The 21,958-nt window shown below is 45.8% G+C and overlaps 1 protein-coding gene across 1 annotated transcript in view; it reads right to left on the bottom strand.

Moving 5' to 3' along the window:
* Nucleotides 1-2,949: 2,949 nt before the first annotated feature.
* Nucleotides 2,950-21,958, bottom strand: part of vwf (von Willebrand factor) — a 31,559-nt gene continuing 12,550 nt past the window's right edge. Inside the window, exons 22-53 of the mRNA XM_052060525.1 lie at nucleotides 20,104-20,250; nucleotides 19,866-20,006; nucleotides 19,591-19,689; nucleotides 18,864-19,020; nucleotides 18,267-18,434; nucleotides 17,413-17,548; nucleotides 16,966-17,266; nucleotides 15,179-16,295; nucleotides 14,384-14,488; nucleotides 13,940-14,083; nucleotides 13,723-13,857; nucleotides 12,749-12,898; nucleotides 12,541-12,587; nucleotides 12,185-12,362; nucleotides 11,147-11,376; nucleotides 10,808-10,997; nucleotides 10,224-10,568; nucleotides 9,229-9,467; nucleotides 8,114-8,216; nucleotides 7,959-8,030; nucleotides 7,342-7,446; nucleotides 7,029-7,234; nucleotides 6,569-6,718; nucleotides 6,303-6,419; nucleotides 6,042-6,222; nucleotides 5,294-5,334; nucleotides 5,044-5,160; nucleotides 4,852-4,950; nucleotides 3,648-3,776; nucleotides 3,514-3,553; nucleotides 3,335-3,432; nucleotides 2,950-3,234 (exon numbers count right to left, since the gene is read on the bottom strand). Coding sequence (XP_051916485.1) covers nucleotides 3,049-3,234; nucleotides 3,335-3,432; nucleotides 3,514-3,553; nucleotides 3,648-3,776; nucleotides 4,852-4,950; nucleotides 5,044-5,160; nucleotides 5,294-5,334; nucleotides 6,042-6,222; nucleotides 6,303-6,419; nucleotides 6,569-6,718; nucleotides 7,029-7,234; nucleotides 7,342-7,446; nucleotides 7,959-8,030; nucleotides 8,114-8,216; nucleotides 9,229-9,467; nucleotides 10,224-10,568; nucleotides 10,808-10,997; nucleotides 11,147-11,376; nucleotides 12,185-12,362; nucleotides 12,541-12,587; nucleotides 12,749-12,898; nucleotides 13,723-13,857; nucleotides 13,940-14,083; nucleotides 14,384-14,488; nucleotides 15,179-16,295; nucleotides 16,966-17,266; nucleotides 17,413-17,548; nucleotides 18,267-18,434; nucleotides 18,864-19,020; nucleotides 19,591-19,689; nucleotides 19,866-20,006; nucleotides 20,104-20,250 — 5,673 coding nt within the window. The 3' untranslated portion in view covers nucleotides 2,950-3,048. The remainder of the gene's footprint in view (nucleotides 3,235-3,334; nucleotides 3,433-3,513; nucleotides 3,554-3,647; nucleotides 3,777-4,851; nucleotides 4,951-5,043; nucleotides 5,161-5,293; nucleotides 5,335-6,041; nucleotides 6,223-6,302; nucleotides 6,420-6,568; nucleotides 6,719-7,028; nucleotides 7,235-7,341; nucleotides 7,447-7,958; nucleotides 8,031-8,113; nucleotides 8,217-9,228; nucleotides 9,468-10,223; nucleotides 10,569-10,807; nucleotides 10,998-11,146; nucleotides 11,377-12,184; nucleotides 12,363-12,540; nucleotides 12,588-12,748; nucleotides 12,899-13,722; nucleotides 13,858-13,939; nucleotides 14,084-14,383; nucleotides 14,489-15,178; nucleotides 16,296-16,965; nucleotides 17,267-17,412; nucleotides 17,549-18,266; nucleotides 18,435-18,863; nucleotides 19,021-19,590; nucleotides 19,690-19,865; nucleotides 20,007-20,103; nucleotides 20,251-21,958) is intronic.

The raw sequence follows: 21,958 nt of genomic DNA, 5'->3' as shown, positions 1-21,958 counted from the left end.
CTCTCTCCAGCTCCTCTCTGAGCCCTTGGTATTTCTCGAGTTTCTCGTGTTCCTTATTTCTGATGTTTCCATCACTTGGGACCGCTACATCCACTACAACGGCTTTTCTCTGCCCTTTATCTATGATCACGATATCTGGTTGGTTCGCCATTACCATCTTGTCAGTCTGGATCCGGAAGTCCCACAGGATCTTCGCTCTGTCATTCTCCACCACCTTCAGAGGCGTTTCCCATTTTGACCTTGGGGTTTCCAGTCCATACTCCGCACAGATGTTTCGGTAGACTATGCCAGCCACCTGGTTATGGCGTTCCATGTAGGCTTTCCCTGCCAGCATCTTACACCCTGCAGTTATGTGTTGGATCGTCTCAGGTGCCTCTTTGCACAACCTTGGGTCTTGTCTGGTGTGGTATATCTGGGCCTCAATGGCTCTGGTGCTCAGGGCCTGCTCCTGAGCAGCCACGATGAGTGCCTCTGTGATGTCCTTCAGGCCAGCCCTCTCTAGCCACTGATAGGACTTCTTGAGATCGGCCACTTCAGTTATGGTCCGGTGGTACATCCCGTGTAGGGGCTTGTCCTCCCATCATGGTCCCTCTTCCAGCGCCTCATCTTCTGTTCCCCATTGTCTGAGACATTCTCTGAGTACATCATCCGTTGGAGCCTTCTCCTTGATGTATTCATGGAGCCTGGATGTTTCATCCTGGACAGTGGCTCTCACACTCACCCGGCCTCCTTCCTTTCGGCTTGCATACAGTCTCAGGGTGCTGGATTTATTCCTGCAGGGTATCTGATCACTGGCAGGGCATAGCTGTTTATTGCCCGGTTCTTATTCTTGCCATCCTATCCAGTTGGTGTGTGTGTGTGTGTGTGTGTGTGTGTATATATATATATATATATATATATATATATATATATATATATATATATATATATTGTGCGTCGTCCCGCACGCGGTCTGTCCTTCCGTCTGTCCCTTTTCAAAACGTACCTACTTCACCGCGCCGCTGCGCGCCGCCACTGCGCGCCGCCACTGCGCCGCTCAGGCAATGGCTCACTACGATCGCGCGGGCATCTTAGCGAAAAAATGTTGTTTACCCACAAGCATTGCAATAAAATTGTTAGTTATTTAGTAGAGCTAAATATCTCTTTATTTTCGCGATAAGCAATGAAGATGAACAAAAAGTTGAACCAAGCAACAACACTTTTGTGGGCCGAAGGCCCACCTTACCAGCCTTCCGCAGGAACTAGCTGATGAGCCGCCCGGAGGGCGGCGAACCAGCTAGTATATATATATATATATATATATACACACACACACACACACACCACACACACACACACACACACACACACACACAAACATATACACAGGGGACTGTTCTGGCTCCATTCCCCTGTTCCGATGAACAACCAGGGTATGGACATAGAGAGGGTGACCTCCTACAAGTACCTTGGTGTTCTTCTGAACAACAAACTGGACTGGTCTACAGACACGGACACCCTGATTAGGAAAGGACAGAGACGACTCTTCCTACTCAGGAACTGAGGTCTTTTGGGGTTCAGGGGTCACTCCTTAAGACTTTCTATAACTCGGTGGTGGCCTCGGCCATCCATTATGGCATTGTCTGCTGGTCAGGCAGCATCTCAGCCCGGGACAGAAAGAGACTGGAGCGACTGGTCAGGAAGGCCAGTTCTGTCCTGGGCTGCTCCCTTGACACTCTGGCGGAGGTGGGCAACAGAGGGATGCTAACTAAGCTAATAACTATGATGGACAGTCCCTCCCACCCCCTCCAGCCCGCCCTGACAGCACTTGGTAGCTCCTTCAGCCAAAGACTGTTCCACCCGCGCTGCAAGAAAGAGAGATACCGACGCTCGTTCCTACCGACTGCTGTCAGGCTGCTGAATAAAAATAACAACAATAATAATAATAATAATAATAACAATAATAATTAAATGATGTGAAAGACAATTGTAAATAGCACTGCGATTTATCCATTTTGTGTTTGTATTGCACTTAATTGAACGGTGTTTGTTGTTTTTTTTCTTCTTTCTTCTTTCTACCTACATTCTTGCTGCTGGAGGCTGTAAATTTCCCCAGTGTGGGACAAATAAAGGATATCTTATCTTATCTTATCTTATCTTATCTTATCTTATCTTATTAATAGTTGTTTCCTCCTTGTATCCAAGCAACCTGTTTCCACACTCCTTGTATCCAAGCAACCTGTTAAGGAATACATAACATGGATAACTAGTACAAGTAAAAGATAACTAGTGTGATAACTAGTAAACACACAAGACGTGAAAAGCAATGTTTTTGTTGCGCATTGGCCACATGCACTCTGAGGACAAAAGTACCTTTCGGGCAGGGGTGAGCTGTGTATTTTTTTTTAACATGTATCTTCAACGGTGACTGACTTGACTTAATGTACCTCCTAATAAAAACATTATCATGTCACAATTATAGAAACCATGAACACTACTTAAAAACATCATATCAGAGTTATCAGGGATGATGATTATTAAATGGATTAATGTGTGGAGATCCTGCGGTGGTCAAAGATGGCTCAAAAAGTTTTCATCCCGCCAGCCAATCAGATGACAGAAAAACTCTTCCGAAATATGATTGGTTAGAAAAACAGAGCCATCGCCGATATCGCTTAAGTTCTATCAGACAGCACTCCTGATTTGAAGGCCATCGTCAGATTCGACTGGTTGACGTGGCGACACATCTGATTAGAAAAAGACAGTTCGGAATACAGTACATTAAAACATGTGCATGGAACATAAATTCGAATTTAGGTAGAGGTATTTATTGTAAATGTGGGTTCGTGCGTCTGAAAGTCTTTTGGCTAACAAAGGCCTGGCTGGCCCTTGCTATCGTACTCTCGACATAGCGTACATTTTACTTGTACAACCTGGGAACATACATATGATTTACAAAACAGAATGAAAAACATTTGACTGGTGTTTTATTGGAAATCGTGTGCGGTTTAATACGGTTACATTGTCATGGATACAACAAAAGCATAGCTAACTAACTTGTGGTGGCTTCTAGGTGCAGTGTTTGGACTGACAGATGCACGCGGTGACAGACAGGATAGTGTGGTGGCCGCGGGTTCCGTTGGCACACAGGACGGGAACACTGACCGGCTCTGTCTCCGTGGCGACGCAACACACACACTCCTGCTCCACCGCGGCCCTCTGCAGGGAGTACATGGACTTACTGCGACATTTACCCTGATAGACACAGAGGATCAAATGGTGAGAGAGTTAGTTTTGGGACCACGTTGATGTTTGATTGATCGTCAACTTCACGTGTAACTGTGTGTCCCCTGACCTCACAGTAGTGCAATTCAATCTGCTGGTCCGATTGGCAGTCGTCCACTCTGACATAATTCAGTGTTCCCGCCGTTCGCCGACATTCTGACTCAGTACCTTCTCACCAACACGTGTACACACTCCATTTTTAAAACGGACTTAAAAACAAAATTCATAACCAATAATAGCTCTACTCACACATCTCACAGCAGGTTGTTCCGATCTGGCTCACAGTTCCCTGAGAACAAACAGAGGAGTTCTGTCAGTCAAAACAGCCTTGAAGTTTGTGAGTGAATACTTATGGGCAGGTGGGTTGCACGAGGCACCCGCACCCCGTTGGCGAGGCACGATTGGCGGTTGAAAGGCGGGCAGGTGGTGGTTCGGATCTGCAGGGCCAGGTCTCCTTCACTGTTGACGCCGCAAGCGTACTGGTTGCAGCCGTCCTCCTTTGTGGTGTTCACCTGGACGTAAAGTATAGTTTCGGATAGTATGGTACAGTATGACATTGTAGGGTTAGCAAAACATTACAGAATCGCACACTATTACGGTAGAATATATCATAGTATAGTTTGAATGTATTGTCAAGTGATGTATGTACTACGACACAGTGATTCTCAAAATTTGATCCAAAAATAGGCAGGCTCACTGTAGTGGCACGTGAAAATCGCTGAATTAACATACTAATATTTCAGTGTATTCAACAATTTTTTTTTTTTCATCCAGTACACTACTAACGAGTGAAAATAATTCGGTTAGATTCATTCATTCATTCATCTTCCGTACCGCTTGATCCTCACTAGGGTCGCGGGGGGTGCTGGAGCCCATCCCAGCCGTCTCCGGGCAGTAGGCGGGGGACACCCTGAATCGGTTGCCAGCCAATCGCAGGGCACACAGAAACAAACAACCATTCGCACTCACACTCACACCTAGGGACAATTTAGAGTGTTCAATCAGCCTGCCACGCATGTTTTTGGAATGTGGGAGGAAACCGGAGCACCCGGAGAAAACCCACGCAGGCCCGGGGAGAACATGCAAACCCCACACAGGGAGGCCGGAGCTGGAATCGAACCCGGTACCTCTGCACTGTGAAGCCGACGTGCTAACCACTGGACTACCGGGCCGCTAATTCGGTTAGATACATCTGAAATTGACAGCTCTAATGGCACTGTGCAGAAGGAACTGGTCAGCCATAAAAGTTTGATTGAGTACAGATTCCCACCAGACTGTTTAGCTCATCATTTTAATTATTTCATCACTTATGGCTCTAAGACATTTCGAAAAGAGCTTGGGGAAGAGGATGGAACCACAGTTGTTTGCTTTTGTTAAATATTAAAGGCTTTTTGTGTGGTTGGAAGTCGGCTTCATTGTTGTCGAACACCCGGGTCTACTCCGTTACTGTCATTTAATGTTGGTTGCGGTACTAAGAGAGCGAAGTATTTATCAAGGCGGTACTTGGTGTAAAAAGATTTGAGACAGACTGGACTACACAGTGGAGAAAATGGATTATTGTCGACTGTGATGTACGTGTATACATACATGCAGAGTCATTTGCTTCCCATCGGGCATTTGTAAAAAGCATGTCGTGGCGACACAGCGGCCGCAGCAAGCTCCTTCCACTTTCTGCTCTGTGTATCCCTATGGTGAGCACAACACATTCATTTCCGTAGGTACACATAGCAGCAAAATTACCAGGCCTGCGTACAAATGCAATACAGACATAAGACGTACCATGGGACACGGGGTACAGGTTGTCCTCCTGCAAGAGAGTCGATGTTTCTGGATGAGACCGCCCTCCACGACACATTCACATTGTGTACACACGTCCGGCATCAACACCTCGCCGGCCTATGCATATAAAAAACAAAATCCCAAGAATTTTGCACCATTTGTATTAAAAATGACACTTCCCATCATATTTGTACTTTAATAAGACATCCAATTGAACTCATTCACCATTTCAAAAGACAAGAAGGCTTACCCCTATGAGTGTGTGGTTCAGGACGCAGACATCTAAAGGAGCTGTGAAGGGGAATTAGACCATCAGCTCTACTGTCAGGTCAAGCAAATACGGGCTGTATGGATAGGACCTCTGCTGGAAAGCCTCTGAAACTGCGTTTCACAATGGCGCCAAAACACTCTAGTCCTTCTACGGTGTCATGTTTAGGAAAGCCAACCCACTTAACAGCAGATAGTAGCGCGATGAAAGATTCAAGCAGAGATCAGACAGATGACAGTGAAAGCGGTGTGATACGTTTCTTAAGACGATACAGAGAACGGTTCGGCACGGATGAAAGTTGAGTCGCGGGCCATGGCTAGCTGCTCAATGGCAAGGAAAGACAAAGGGTCATTTGTGATGGATTTTTTTTAAAGGATTGACCGGTGTATTACTGAGTCAGACAAGGTCATAAAAATATATATATTAAAAAATATGTGGCATGGACATTCATCACTTGCAAATTTGTGCGATTAGCATCTAAGCTTAGTCCCTTCTCCTCAAGAGCAGAGTTCACCTTTGGCCTAAAAATATTTTTCATTCAAATACTGTACTTCCTTTAGTTATAATTACACGACTGTATTGGTAAACATGACAGTCCCACACATTCCCACTTACATACAAATTCTGGTTCCAGCAGCCTCCATAGGAACGCAAATCCCATCGTACATAACTCCGTGTTCGACTCACGCACAGTTAGCTTAGCTCATCGCGTCATACGTGTGACATTTACCACACTGGCAGCGTGGGCAGCAGTCCCGCGTATCGCAGCGTAGCTCGGAGCCCAGCGGGCAGGAGGGCGTTTCCATCGCAGAGCAGCTGATGTTGGTGGAAGAGATGAACACCTCGTCCTTCACCCTCACGCACTTGTTCACCACACATTTGTCACGAGAAGACTGCCATTGCTCCCCAACCTACAAACACGGATCAAATACGTTCGGCTTGGGGGGGATTGGTGTCACAGAAAGATTAAACTCAGGTGTGAGTTGTAAACCTGTCTAAGCGTTCCTCCGATCACTGCGTCCCCTCGCATTTCTCCATCCGATTCCACGCAACTAGTTGCTCTGCACTTCCCGCAGCATTCTCCACTGGACAGTGTGTATGTTGAACCCTGTCATGTACATATACGTACATCATACAATTTCTTTGCTCATGTACAATCTTAATGGTTGCTGACTGATTTTGGTGATGGACAGAATACAAACGTATAAAATTGAAGACTTAGAAAGGGAATCAAACACATTATTTTATTTGTCTCACCAGGGGGCAGTTCCGTTGGCACACTGGCGTAGAGCACTGAGCAATGTGCAGTGACGTGTCCTTGTCCTGTAATTGGCTACAGCTGCACTTCTCGCATCCGTCATCCCACTTGCTGCCCACCGGATGGACCACGTCGCCCACAACACACACCTATTGGATAATCAGATTTGAAAATGTAATTGTCCCCCGCCCATTATTAGTACATCATCCATCCATTTTCCAGCCCGGTGGTTGCCGACCTGGTGCCCATGGCCACCAGGTGGCCCTCAAGGACAACATGAGTAGCCCACGGGCCTGTTAAAAAAAAGTAGTTCAGCCGAGGTGGGACAATGTGATTTTCTAGGAATGTTGCAGAAGTGATCATTTGAAAATATAACCCCCTGCCGGAGATGTTTAAACAGTTATTGGCAGGGTTTTTTTTGTAGTACAAAAAGGCAAAATGTAACAAAATGTGACTTACTTTGTCCGGCAAGCAGCTTATCTCAGTGCAGCCGCAGTCGTCCGTCTTGGATGCCGTGATGAAGCCGGCCGGGCAAGTGCGGGTGACGTTCTGGCAGCTACACGAGCACTCAAATATGTCGCAACACTTTGTCTTTTTGACTGTAAGGTGGCGATTTGCGCCGCACACTGGGGTCGGGCTGAGAGCGCAATTCTCCTTCTTGCAAACTGGGTGGTTGAAAAGAGACGAAGCCACGTCGGATTCAAAAGCGCTCGCAAGGTACATGATGGCAGGTGTGTGATCTCAGGAAATGGCGGAAAAGACTGTGCCCTACCGCACTCGTGGATGGCTTGACATTGTCCTGGGTTTTTCAGAAGCAGTACCTCGCCATCCTCACAGCGGGGCGCCTCGGGAACATCACAGCTCGACAGATCACACACTTAAAAGTCAAAGAGGGAGCACATGAGCTCCATGGACAGTAAAGACTTGGAGGTAAAAAGCTTAAAGTGTTCAAGGAGACATATTATCCCTAACCACAATTTAAAAGAGTCGTAGATGTTTTTATTAAGGTGCAATTTTTTTCAATCAAGATATCAAAGGGATCAATAATTACAACATGTTTTGCTAGTCTCACTGAACTCAGCTTGTTTTGAGAGGGAAGCCCCCTTTCTGTCCATTTTTAAATCTAACATATTTTTACTGGATGACTTTTGACTCAGCATGAGACTCAGCATTGTTTTAGCATTTTATGGTGTTTGCTGTTTCTTATGTTATTAATTTATTGTTTTAGCGGTCTTTGTTTTTGTATGTTTGATTTTTACACCATGAACAGCACTTTGTTTGCAGCGATGGTTGTTTTTAAAGTGCCAGAGAGCAAAAAGTTGACTGTCAAAAGTTGAATGGGGGCCCGTGCAAGTAAAGGGGGGTATTTTTAAATAATATTGTACATACCACATTCATACTCTGGGCAGCATTTGGATCCTCTCTTCTCCTTCAGCACTTCACAGGCTCCGCACACCGGGGCTACACACACACAACACAAACATGCGGTTATAGCGGATGGCTGTCATAAGAAACAAAGTTAAATTGAAACATATTTAACTTGCCTTTCACGTCATTGCACGGGCGTGCAGTACAGTTGATTTGTTGTCGGGCCAAACACAAGCAAATCAAACAAGGGTTGTCATCCGGTACCCAAGTCTGCAGATACTGTGCACATATAACACAAGGAAACACAAGCTTGTCTTAAATGATAAACAGTCTGTCCACCACTACTCTTTACCACTGTTTTAACAGGATTCCCACTCTTCCACTTGCTTTTTATTTATGGAATTTTAAGGACTTTTGAGTTCTCATTTAGCCATTTTTGAGGACTTTTCTCCATTCAGTAGGGGATTCACGGTGGATTTAATGCCCACTCAGCAATATGCGGGATGAAAAGAAAATCACATATCACTGAACTGGTGTTCAAATCATTGCTGCCAAGGGAAGGGCACATATTTATTTTTAGGGGCAATCAACTAACCCTTTATTTGGCATACTGTTTGTCAAATGTAGGTAGGAAAATGAAAAAAACTTGAATTCATTCTCAAATAAAGTAAGTAAAAGTAAGTAAGAAAAATTGAAATTTAGAAAATATAAAACTTCAATTTATTTTCGAATAATTGTTTTTTATTGATTTTAGAAGCTTTCCCTGAAAATTAAGGACAATTGAGAACATCATTTTACAAATTCTTTTTTTATGGCTATTATGAACTTTAAGGACCCGTGGGAACCCTGTTTAAGTGAATTTATTCATTTAATTTTGCATCAATCTCACACGCACACTTCATCCATCCATTATCCAAACCGCTTCGCCTGTCGAGGGTCGCGAGCTTGCTGGAGCCTATCCCAGCAGTCAACGGGCAGCAGGTGGGGTCCACCTTGAACTGGTTGCGAGCCAATCTCAGGGCACACAGAGACAAACAACCATTCACACTCAAATTCACATCTAGGGACAATTTAGAGTGTTCCGTCAACCGACCATGCACGCATGTTTTGGAGGATGCGGGAGAAAACTGCAGTACCAAGAGAGAACCCATGCAAACTCCACACAGGAAGGCCGGAGCCTGGAACCAAACCCAGGACCTCTGTACTGTAAGGCGGACATGCTAACCATTCTCCACCGTACCGCCCCATACACACACTTTTAGCATCTTGTAGTGCTTTTCCTGATTCTAACCTCATATGCACGTCCACGAGGGTCCACACACTGCTTGCACTTCTCCGCTGAGACACACACTCCCTGATGCAGAACCGTCCCCTCCGGACAAAAACAGCCCTCTATGGGTGTGTCTGTACATGACGACCCGTTCCCCGTGGCAACCGACCAGTCACCCCGCAACGGCTGCGCACTGTCACAATCCTCCACGCAGCCAGTGCGGCACGCACTGTACTCCATGGTGGCGGGGCACTGCCAAGCTGAAAGAGATGGAGTTTTGTTGCAAGTGTGAAATTGAGATGAAGAATGCAATTACGGTAGAAATTATGTGTGAATGCCGAAGAGCTGACATTGACTAAAAGGCTGCAGAATCTGTTGAGTAAGGAATCATGATGTACATTTGTAAAATGAACATATTGTGCAATTGAATGAGTCGAGAATTATAGATGAGTTAAATCAGGACATTGAAATTGATTTTTTTTCCCAGGGAATATGGAATTGTGGGAATTTTGTGAAAGTAAAAAACAAACCAAAAAAAAAAAACTGTTGCCCATTTGTCCTGACCGAGCTAAATATTTTTAGACCGGAATCGTTCAAAGCGATTCACATGCGGAAGGATTTGGTAAAAATGTTTTGTTCATCCATTCATGAGTTGTGTCATGTAAAAAATGTAAATTACTGAATGAGTGGGAATTTGGGGAGCATGAAAAACATTATCATCAACGTCACGATTGAGCTGAACATTGAAAATTGGCACGGTTTGAGTCATAAACGATGGAGAGAAAAATGAGAGGACGAGTTAAATTTGGAACACATCTCCATTGATTTCAAGGCAATCATTTTTGGGCACAATGAGAAATTGCAGAAAAAGGGAATGAACACTGAGTTGTCGAAATATTCCGAATGAGCTGAATATTTTGATGTTGGAAGGGATTAAATCAGTTGACAACTGTGGAACTCTGAAAAGCAGAAAAAAAGTGGTGCGAATAAGTATGAGGACCACATTTCAGACTTACGGCAAATATGGGGGCTTCTCCAGTCGACACACACACCCCTCTGTCTACACAGGCGTGCGTATGTGGAAATGAGCTCGCACACGTCCGCCTCCTCGCATGCCTGCTCCTCGCATTTTGTGAGGAACATCAGGACAGGAATGTGCGCGTGACAGGCCTCAAACACCTGCGAACGCAGTGCCTGGCACCCCATGGCCGCCCCGGAGGAGCACACGTCCACCTTCCGCTTGGGCACACAAACGCCCCCATCGCCGGTCGTGGTCCAGTCGGAGATGAAGCTCATCTGGTCGGAAGTGGGACTGCCATCACGTAAGGAAAGAACGTTGACGGATTGCTCCCCGCAGGCGCCTGAGAAGGAAGACGCGGGCAAAAAGACGATGTTCACGTCAACGGCATTTCTAAACCTCGTGTTTCCAAAGCACCTATTTTCCAAAAATCTGTTGCATGAATGACAAAAGCTGGATGAACAGGTTCAACTGCTATGTAGTAGATTAATAGCATTTAATTGTTCTTCCTGTCACTATACGCTACCGGCATGGATCGATGAACAATCAGAAGAACATGACATGATGCTTCAAGTACGATACCACAGAGTCCAGCAGTGTTGCCGCTAACGCTGGCATTGAGCAGCGTGATGGTGAACTCATTCCTCTGTGGTGTGAACGTCAAAAGGTAGCCGTGGTCAGTTTTTAGCTGCATCATCACTCCGCCGAATCGCACCAGCTCCAGACCCGCTTGCCTCCATGGTAGCAAAACCTCCTCTCGCCCAACGAACGCCTGCACAAATCGACGGACAAACCTTCTCAACGAGGGGTGTCCAAACTTGTTTGTTTTTGTTTCCTCCGAGGCCGAAGTACAGAAAAATCAAAAGACGCAAAGGGCCGCACTTTCACTGCCCAAACGAACATATCGGAAACCCGACTTACCGTCATATCATCCTTCAGTAGGATTTTACGCGACCCGTGCATCACTTCGATGGCTTTCATGCAGACGTGGCTGTATCGTGCCGCGTCCTGACAAGGGCCGTTGTGGAGCGTGACCTCCGAACCATCGCTGACAGTGAGGAGGGTGTAGGAGCACAGGCCCTCTGCATCCAGCCTGAGCGGCAAGCTGTCAAATCGCACGACGTGATTGGTGGAGCTGCCCACGCAAATGCCTGTCAACACCCACATACAGAGGGACCAGTTATTTAGATATCAGATATTTAGACCCTATTCAACACCTCGAATGTGGCATATTTATCTCATATTTTTTGCCTATATATTGTCATCCCGTCCAGTGGTTAGCGCGTCGACCTCAAAGTGCGGAGGCGCAGGGTTCGATTCCGGCTGCGGCCTCCCTGTGTAGAGTTTGCATGTTCGCCCCGGGCCTGCGTGGGTTTTCTCGGGTACTCTGGTTTCCGCCCACATTCCAAAAACATGCATTGCAGGTTAATGGAACACTCCAAATTGTCTCTAGGTGTGAGTGTGAGCTTGGATGGTGGTTCGTCTGTGTGTCCCCTGCAATTGGCTCGCAACCGGTTCAGGGTGTCCCCAGCCTACTGCCCGAGGAGGCCTGGAATAGACTGTAGCACCCCCCGCCATGCTTGTGAGGCTAAAGCGGATCGGAATATGAAGGAATGTATGAATATTGTCATCCCATAGCAAGCCATAAATGTCGCAAGACCTATGAGGTCAAAGATTGAGACCATATTTAATTACCGGTATCAATGCTTTCTCTGTAGATTAGCTGTACATCAGATGTTTATGTTATGCGGATGTTCCATTGCAAAAATCTGATACGCATCTGATTTTTAGCTACATTTACGGGAGAACTAATTAGAAGATTTTCAATGCCGTGCATTTTTTTTTCCTTCTGACATGTGAAATCGTGTAACTTGAGCACGAGAACTCTTTCAGTGTGTCATTGTTCGCGTTGTACAGAGTTGAAAATCGGAAGACGCATGATCCGATCTGTGTGCATACACGGGCATTCCCAATGGCAGCTGCAGGCCTCTTGGACTTTCACGGGCAGCATGTTGTTTCTGCACGCCGGCGGCTCCAGTCTATCGCAGCTGACTTTGTGGTTCTGCACGGTTACGTCCCCATTGGGATGGCACAGCACTGAATGGCAGCCGTCCTCCAGTAGCCATGACTCTCCAGGCTGTAGCACACGAGTAACAACAACATCAACAAAACATAATTGTAGAGTTGCACAGTGAATTATTATTATTGTACATGTACATGTACAGCACTTTGTATGCAGCGATGGCTGTTTGAAAGTGCTCTATAAATAATGTTGTTGTTGTTGTTATTATTATTTTTTAAATCACGTGACTCACTTTTCTCTCTTTGCCATTGTCATCAACGCACACTCTTGGCGGACCAACTGAGAGCCAAAGCAAATCACAGCCAACAATTACCGTCACAAACACCGATGGTGATTATAAATAAAATGTATTATTATTATTATTATTATAAAAACGACAACAATGCTGCCATGAATTGAGTTATTTTCAGCTGTATTCAAGTGTGTGCGAGGACAGGCACCTTTGCAGATTCTTTCTGCGTAATCGCGGTCCAAAGTCAGCAGCATCCGTAACTGATCCATACTCTTTAAGTGCAACACGTTCTGGCTGAGAGTCGCCAGTTCCTTCTGGTCGGAGCCTGGGCCCACACCGATGGGGAACACCGAAACACCTGAGGCACAAGACAACCCAAAAGATGAAGTGTGTAAAAGGAAAGAACGGTTGTTCGAATGCTGACGATCTCAAACGTTTTGGGTCCAGGGAGCCATTTTTTAACTCATTCAGTACCAGCCAATTCTGGACAAAGTCTGAAAAGACGTTCAAAAACATTTTTGGGAGTGAATGAGTTTTAAGGACCCCTGCGTGATACCAACACCAATCAAACATCAGGACAACAACTTCCCCTAAATGCCATTAAAAAGTTGCCTGTATTAAAAAAAGTGAAATGTTACAAAAACAAAAAAAATATTTTTTTCAGTTATATTCCTTCAGAAAATAAGTCATAATATTTCAAGAGCAAAGAAGATAAAAGGGTCATAATTTCATAAGAATTATTTTCCAAGAGGAAGTTGAAATATGAAGGTCAAGTAACACCGTAAGAAAATAATTTTAACAATTTCATTTTAACTTCATTCTTCAACTAATACTCCTCTGATTTTCCAAAATGTTTTTATTCTCCGAAAAAAATAGAGCAATATTTGCAACAAAAAAAAAGACTTTTGCTCTCGAACAATCATGACATTATTCCCGTAAAAATCTTTTTGATAAAAAAATCTATACATATAAGGTCTTTTTTTTAGAAAACATGTTTTTGAGTATTGGAAGAAGCTAGAATACCCGTGGAAAATCCATGCAAGCAAAAAAAAAAAAAAAAAAAAAAGACCTTGTACATTGTATAAGGTCTTTTTTTTTGTTTTTAGATCAAAAACATTTTTACGGGTACAATGTCATGATTGTTTGTGTAATGACGACCGCCGTATGGAGAAATCATGTTACCTGCCGCCACTGCTTCGTTCGCTGCTTCTTGGACCAGATCAGTTGACTTATCGGTCACGATCATCACCACTACCTTGGCCATGCCTACTCTCCCTCCTTTAATGGCCTCTTGGATGGCATATCGCAGTGCCGAGCCTGAGACCGAGACACAGCGGTAAGCTCCAATGAATCGATGATGTGTACACTTCACTTTTATTTTATTTTTTTAATCGGCTACCGAGTGCAGGTGCCGCAGTTCTCCTTCTGGGAATGTTGTCCACCAAGCCGAGGAGGCGCGACTTGATCTGTTGCTCTCTCCAGCTGAACTCCAAGGTGATGGTGTCGCCGTACTGAATCACGCTCACGTGAGTTCCGTCCGGACCTGCAGGCAGATAAAACGGGACTTATTATCTTGTGGTCACATTCGGCTCACAATCACGTGGTGTGGGTTCAAATTTGGCTGGAATTTGCTTGGATAGGTTTTTTCACAGGTATTCTAGCTTCCTCCAATATTCCAAAAACATGTTTTCTAAGTAAACTGAAGACTCAATTGTCCAATGGTGTGAATTTGAGTGTGAATGCTTCCATAGGCTCCAGCACAGCCGCGACGTGATGGAGGACAAGCGCTAAAGGAAAATCGATCCGTTAACAGTGCGTCTTGAACGGTCTTTTGTCAACCTACCTACATCCGCTGTGTTGATGAAGGCTTTCACAAAAGTCTTCATGTCGTCCAACTGCTCTCCGGACTTCAGCAGGAAGAGGACGTCCACGGGTGTTTTACAAGGCACTGTGGAAAGTTTGGGAACAGATGGAAAACTGTATCGTCATCTCAATATGGGGATACCGAAGCCTTGCCAATCATGATTTATAAACTTACGTGCTCGAATTTTTTTCTGCGGAACCTAACTAAAACTATTCAATGTAAAACATACCTGTTACACTTATATATTGTAATGGTATCCTAGTATGGGGTTAGTAACAAATGTTGAAACAAAAACATTGTTTTTATTTATTTTTTTCAATTGAGATAATTAATCAGAAAGAACAAGTTTAAATTTCAAAGTGAACCTGAATCTTAGAAAAGAATAGTTTTTGTGGAAAACATGAAATTGTCAGGGTGAACCCAAACTTTGGAAAGATGATGCCCTTCGTGTTTAAAAAAAACATGAGTATTTCAATGTCACTAACTCAGAAATAGGTTCATAGGAAAGCAGACACTTACTGTACATGCTCGTGCTCTCACACTTTGGGTGCATTCGTTTCAAATGTATTTTCTAGGGGAATTTTGTATGATGATTTTGAAATAATGCTTGTGTTTTGAGATCGTAGTGGTATATTTACAGTTAAAACTATTGCCATTTATATACATTTTTAAGGGGTGAGGGGTCACAGTTTTTTGCTATTCATAGTATCCATATTTACTGTATTTCTACAATCACGATGCTTCACTCTACAGGCAAACAGATGACAGATCTACCTGTGGGTGGGAGGCTGGCGAGCGTTGGACGGACCAGGGGCACCAAGGTGGGGAAGCGCGGCGTGACCGTGGCGCGTGTGATGTTGACAACGCGGTGCACCAGTTTATTGAGATGCGTGTAGTCCTCCACCATCATGGGACGTTGCGGCGAGCTGAAGGGGAACAAATCCACCTCCCGCACTTTGGAGCCGACTCCGATGGGGTACACGTGTGTCTGGGTGCTCGTGGACGGCGGGCGCTTCACCGTGTCCGTGGGCGGGTTCTCCGTCACCAGGAAGACCAGCTGCGGTGGGACGGAACCACGTGAGGGTGGGACGGTGACGGTGTCCTGAAAGACAGTCGCCACGGCGGCGCCGGTGTTTGTCTTGCTTCCGCCCCGCCAACGAATCTCCCTGAGACGTTGTAGTAGCAACATCCTTTGGTATCTCAGATCCCAGCGGCGGATCTCCACGGTCACCTCGACCGAGTACTGGATCACCGTGATGCGGATGAACTCATTCTTCTCAGACATCTGCGTCACAACTTCCTCCAAGAAGAGGAGGGATTTGTTGAAGTTGGCCTCCCCGACTGAATCGGAGCCTTCAATGATGAAAGTCACTTCCTTGGTTGGCGGTACGGACGAGGGTGGTGTGGTGGTGGTTGGAGACAGTACGGAAGGCACGGTAGAAGTGGTGGTGAGGTGTTTGGTCGGGGCGATTGGCGGTCGAGGAGAACGAGTCGTGGTGGTCGTACTGGATTTTGGCTCAAGCCCCAAAGTGCAAAGGTAGTCAGTCAGTTCTAAAAGGCGATCGGGCAGTTCGGCTGTGCTGCTCAGCACGTAAGCCCTGTTCTCGGGGTTGGCCTTTGTGATATCATTAATCTGCGCCATGTTCACCCCTGGACCGAGGGCTACGGTCAGCGTGGTGATTTTCTTCCTGCGGAGCATGCTGATGAACGGCCGCATGGGCCGAGGGTTAGTGCTGGCCGTCAGGATGACGGCGACGCGGCCGGCGTGCTCTCGTTTGTTCTTGTCATAGATGTTGTAACAGAGATATTTAATGGCCTCGTCCAAGAAGGCGGCTTCACCTCCGGCATAGTGCAGCTCGTGCACCGTCTTCTTAAACAGCCACTTTTGAACCTACAGGCAAAACAAAAAGTTAAAATGCGAAGGAAAGCGGTCATGTCACAATGATATCAAATGTAAGCAAAGCATCGGCACTAATTTGAATGATATTTTAATTGCTTATTTACATACACGCTCTGTCCCTGAAGTTAGGCTTATTTTGGCTTTTCTTATCTGCCTATTTTGCAAAAATAAGTCAATTAGTGAGCTATTATTAACTCATTCTGTACCAGCCAATTCTGGAACAAGTCTGAAAAGAAGTTTAAAAAACGACTTTGGGAGTGAATGAGTTAATTTGACTGGATAGTGATGGACACAGTGTGGCTAATTTACATAATCATGGCCCTACGTTGAGTTTTACAGTTCAAAATTTGACAGGTAAGCTGGGTGATGAGCCGCCACTTTCAAGCCGGAATGGGTAACACTGTCTAAAACACTATCACGTCAAAGCCAAAAGGTAAGCAGAGCTACGTCGAGATTTGTTGCGTTCGCTTCTGATAAACTGCATGTACCGGTACTTGATTGCTCAGTGGCGTTTTCAACTCAGGTGGGGTTGGGGGCAGAACTGCTGAATTTGTTTGTGCTGATGTATGGGCAGCATGCACGGATCTTAAAAGTGTATGAAGAGTAGTGTATGAAGTGCCGGCCCCATGATTGAAAATTACGATCCCATGTGTTGACATACCTGTAAATCATACGTTTTGACTCCAGAGTAGTAAAGCAAGACTGCGGCTCGAGTGTGAGCGGAGCCCAAGCGGAAGCGCTCCACCACTCCCAGTATAAACTCCTTGGTGGTCTGAAACTCGGTTTCGCTCAATGCGGTGGAGCCGTCCAGCAGGAAAACCAGATCCATGGCACGATCGCATGTCCCCTCCGGCATCATGGTGGTCATGGGGATGGTTGTAAAAGCAGCGGAGGCGAGGGTTGGTGCGGCGGTGGTCAAAGTGGTGCAAGGCTCGCAGGTGAGAGTGTTGTTTTCACAGTGACTTTGGGGACAAATAACAAAGAAAGCAAATAAGTCACAATTTATAAATGAATTCATAGTCAAGTTATATTCTGAGCTTTACGTCCCTACACTCCCCTGGATGTTCTTTTTTTCCATTACAAATGAGCACCGAGTAGCCACTCTTACCATATTTTGCAGTGGGCGGGGTCATGGCGGCTGATGATGACTTTGTTGCCGTGGGAGATCCTTTGACCCTCATGGATGCATACCTGACACTGAGTGGGCTCAACACACCGCATGGCCACCTCATCCAACAGCTGGCCTGAGAAAAACATGGTGAACAAGCAAGATACACTTTAAAACAAGTGTCTCGAGAATCGGACTCTGACCTTTTTCCCAACAAGATATGAAATAAACAGTCACAGCCCAATATACTGTATATCCATTGATAACACTCTGGGATAAAATTGGCATTATTCTGTTTTGGGGTCTGTTTCGGTTCATTCAAATGATTAATTTTGCTCATCCTGTTCTACAGAGGCCAATAAGTTTCCACTGGGTCAAATAAAAAAAAGGGTCCCATATCTGCTAGCGGCGCTGTTAGCACTCGGTCTTCAGTACTTCCAACACTGCTGCTCTGCTTACTTTTTTGTTACAAAATTGAACAGACATGTTTTAGTATTAGTTCTGTCTTTTATATACCCGTTCATCAAAAATTACAAATGCACAGTGAAGTTAATTTCTGAACACCCTGTACTTCTGTGCTTCCAAACATTCCAGGCCGCCAAGTAAGGTGGAGATACACAGGAGTTTGGAAATTATATTATTTAGCCACACTGTTATGTCGTCACGTTTACAAAAGTAAAATAGCTTGCGACCTGACACATTTTCAGAAAAAGGCAGCTTGTGTGATTCCCTACTTGATGGTTAGGTAGGCACTCGAGTGACCCAACACTTTATATCCAAGCCAATAAAGTGAATTTGACATCATATGTCTCCCTTTAAATGCTAAATTTACTGTATGAGAATATGTAAGGCACCTGGGGGGCAGTAAGCATGACATCCTTCCACACATGTGAGGGAGCACTGGAGGGGATCGGGGTGCTGGCAGGTGACGGGACAGGCAGGGCCGCAAGTGTTGTACCTCCACTGGCATAACTCCTCTCCGGTAGCCGGAATCTTCGGGTTCAACTCCTCACAGCTCATCGCTATGGAGACGAGAGGTATTACTCACATTTTTGGCTGTTGCGTTTGTTGGTTTGTTCCGATTACACATCCAAAAAAGCAGCGGTCCGCCAACCACGGGGCCATCCAATACAGGGCTGCACAGGGAATCTTGAATTGCTCACGATAGTCAGAAAGACATTTTATTTTGAAAAAACTGTGCAGCTGCCTGTGGTACTGTACACGTCACGCGGAAGGCCTCGCTTATGTGAGATATTTTGAAAGAAGTAAGCCTGGCAATGCTAGCAAAAAAATGACAGGACTGGCTCAGTGAAGAGAAACTGGCACATTGCTCACAACTACTTTCAAATATGCCGTTCCATTTGAATTAAAACAAATACAGCGGTTTGTGGCGCAAAAAAGGGTCGGGGACTGCTGCCGTAAAGGACCACGGGGTTATTCTTCACACTCACGGCAAAGCCCGTTGGATCTCCAGTTGACGGATACACCCTTCTGCGAACAAGCTTGAGCGTAAGCTGCGATGACATCACAAAAGCAAGCGCAGTCGCCTACGGACGGACAAGTGCACGCCGCCCCCACGCACATCTCTACGTATGGCTCCGCGTTCACCTAAGGAGATGCATGAAGGGAAGAAATAACACTCACCATACTCATTGTATGTACAGTATACGATCAAGCAAAAGGTAATACGATCCAAAAATGCATGGAAAATGGGGCCAACTTGTGCAAACCCTCTCTTGGAATCGCTATTTGATATTATTATTCTGCATTTTAATGGCGCCAAAACCTCCCACAAAACTCCCCTTCACCCGTTTTCCCAATTGACAATAAATCATCACATCAGGGCGCATGAAAAACTGTCAAGGACCCATGCCTTAAATTGAAAAGAAAGTCGGCCATTTTGAGCAAATTTGATGGCATTTTGAGGAAGTCCAATTGGGGAATTGAGCCAAATGAACCCCAATCAAAAGCAGGGTTTTCCAGAAAGATAAGCAGAGCTAAATCGACCAGATTTAGATTTCAGTTTTGCAATTGTTGTTGGGGTTTTTTTTGTTTTACCTTACCTAGCTTGCTACGTGACATATTCGAAGCACCTCAAATGACATTGGCTTTCAATTCAGATGACGTGTACTTCATGTTGATCCGATTAACCCTTTGGATTTCTGCTGCTATACTCACCTGAGTATTGCACTCTTTAAAGAGGGGACCAGTGAGCACACGGCACGACTGCTCAACTTTTACCAGTTTGACGATGTCGTCAGCGCATGGAGCGGGTACCTGGAAACACAAATGCGGTGCAACCTTCTTGGGTCATAAATATTGAAAGTAGGCACAATTTTTTAAAAGTATATATATATAAATATTACCAGTATTATTCTTGTTTTGGCACATCTGAAACTGTCTATAGATTTCAATGAGTTTCTTCTCCAAACCACGTTACAAACATACATTACCTGCGTGACATCGGCACAGCTTGGAGCAACCTTCCAGGAGTTCCCAAAGTGCAGAGAGTCCACCTCCAGCTGATTGTTACTGCTGACTAAGTCGTTATTCACATTCCCGTCAAAGTTACCGCACAGACCACACACCCGACTCTACACATGTAGGAAAATGACAGAAAACAAACAAAACAAACAAAAAAAGAGTCAAAATGGCGGCTTGAAAAAAATAAGTGGATTAATACACGAGTACCCTGTATTCAGCCGATATGTGGACCAGTAGGTGCGTTCCCTTGTCCCAACTTAGCGAAATGTGTTTCCCCAGCAGTAGGGTGTAGAATTGACCTGATCGGATGATCTCCACCTGCGAGCTCTGCGGTACTGGCACCTTCATTTTCACCTGAGCAAAACATGTCCATGACATGAAAACATCGCAAAATTGCACCACTTGTGTGTGTGTGTGTGTGTGTGTGTGTGTGAGTGTGTGTGTGGACGGTTTGTAATATTAATCCTGTCTGAAGAGCCGTTTTATTATATTTCTGACTCAGCAATACATGGGTACTTTTACTTTTGAAATACATATGTAGTGAATCTATGGTTATTTGTGGTTTGCTATTCACAAATTCACTTTGTGGTTTTTTTTCTGTGGAACCTTATCTTTACCTGTTCACCGAAAAACTCAACCGTTCCCGATTCGTGTGATCTTGATGTAATGCTATAAGATGACACAAGATGGCAGCAAGGCCAATAGGAAACATTGTTAAGTGATACTTTACTGAGACACAACTAAGCTTTTTCTATGTTGGGGGAGCTCGGTGTTGCCTCGGTTGTTGATGGAAGCTATGGAGCGTCTTCGCCGCATGTGTTGTGCATGCCATCCATCCATCCATCCATCCATCCATCCATCTTCTACCGCTTATCCGGGGCCGGGTCGCGGGGGCAACAGCTTTAGCAGGGAAGCCCACACTTCCCTCTCCCTAGCTACTTCTTCCAGCTCTCCCCGGGGGATCCCGAGGCGTTCCCAGGCCAGCTGGGTGACATAGTCTCTCCAGCGTGTCCTGGGTCTTCCTCGGGGTCTCCTCCCGGTGGGACATGCCCGGAACACCTCACCAGGGAGGCGTTCAGGAGGCATCCGAATCAGATGCCCAAGCCACCTCATCTGGCTCCTCTCGATGTGGAGGAGAAGCGGCTCGACTCTGAGCCCCTCCCGGATGACCGAGCTTCTCACCTTATCTCTAAGGGAGAGCCCGGACACCCTGCGGAGAAAACTCATTTCGGCCGCTTGTATCCGGGATCTCGTTCTTTCGGTCACGACCCATAGCTCGTGACCATAGATGAGGGTTGGGACGTAGATCGACCGGTAAATTGAGAGCTTCGCCCTTGGGCTCAGCTCCTTCTTCACCACGACAGACCGATACAACGTCCGCATCACAGCAGACGCTGCACCGATCCGCCTGTCGATCTCCCGCTCCCTCCTGCCCCCACTCGTGAACAAGACCCCAAGATACTTGAACTCCTCCACTTGGGGCAAGATCTCCTCCCCGACCCAAAGGGGGCACTCCACCCTTTTCCGACTGAGGACCATGGTTTCAGATTTGGAGGTGCTGATTTCCATCCCAACCGCTTCACACTCGGCTGCGAAACGCTCCAGTGAGAGTTGGAGAGCCCCGTTTGAAGGAGCCAACAGCACCACATCATCTGCAAAAAGCAGGGATGCAATACTGAGCCCCCCAAAATGGACCCCCTCAACACTTCGGCTGCGCCTAGAAATTCTGTCCATAAAAGTTATGAACAGAATCGGCGACATAGGGCAGCCTTGGCGGAGTCCTACCCCCACTGGAAACGATTCCGACTTACTGCCGGCAATGCGAACCAAACTCTGACATCGGTGGTATAGTGACCGAACAGCCCGTATCAGGGGGTTCGGTACCCCATACCCACGAAGCACCCCCCACAGAACTCCCCGAGGGACACGGTCAAACGCCTTCTCCAAGTCCACAAAACACATGTAGACTGGTTGGGCGAATTCCCACATACCCTCAAGGACCCTGCTAAGGGTGTAGAGCTGGTCCAACTCAAAATGTTGTGCATGCGCACGCTGGATATTA

Source organism: Hippocampus zosterae, chromosome 3, assembly GCF_025434085.1.
Source record: "Hippocampus zosterae strain Florida chromosome 3, ASM2543408v3, whole genome shotgun sequence".
NCBI classification, from domain to species: Eukaryota; Metazoa; Chordata; class Actinopteri; order Syngnathiformes; family Syngnathidae; genus Hippocampus; species Hippocampus zosterae.
This window is presented reverse-complemented; position numbering and strand designations above follow the sequence as displayed.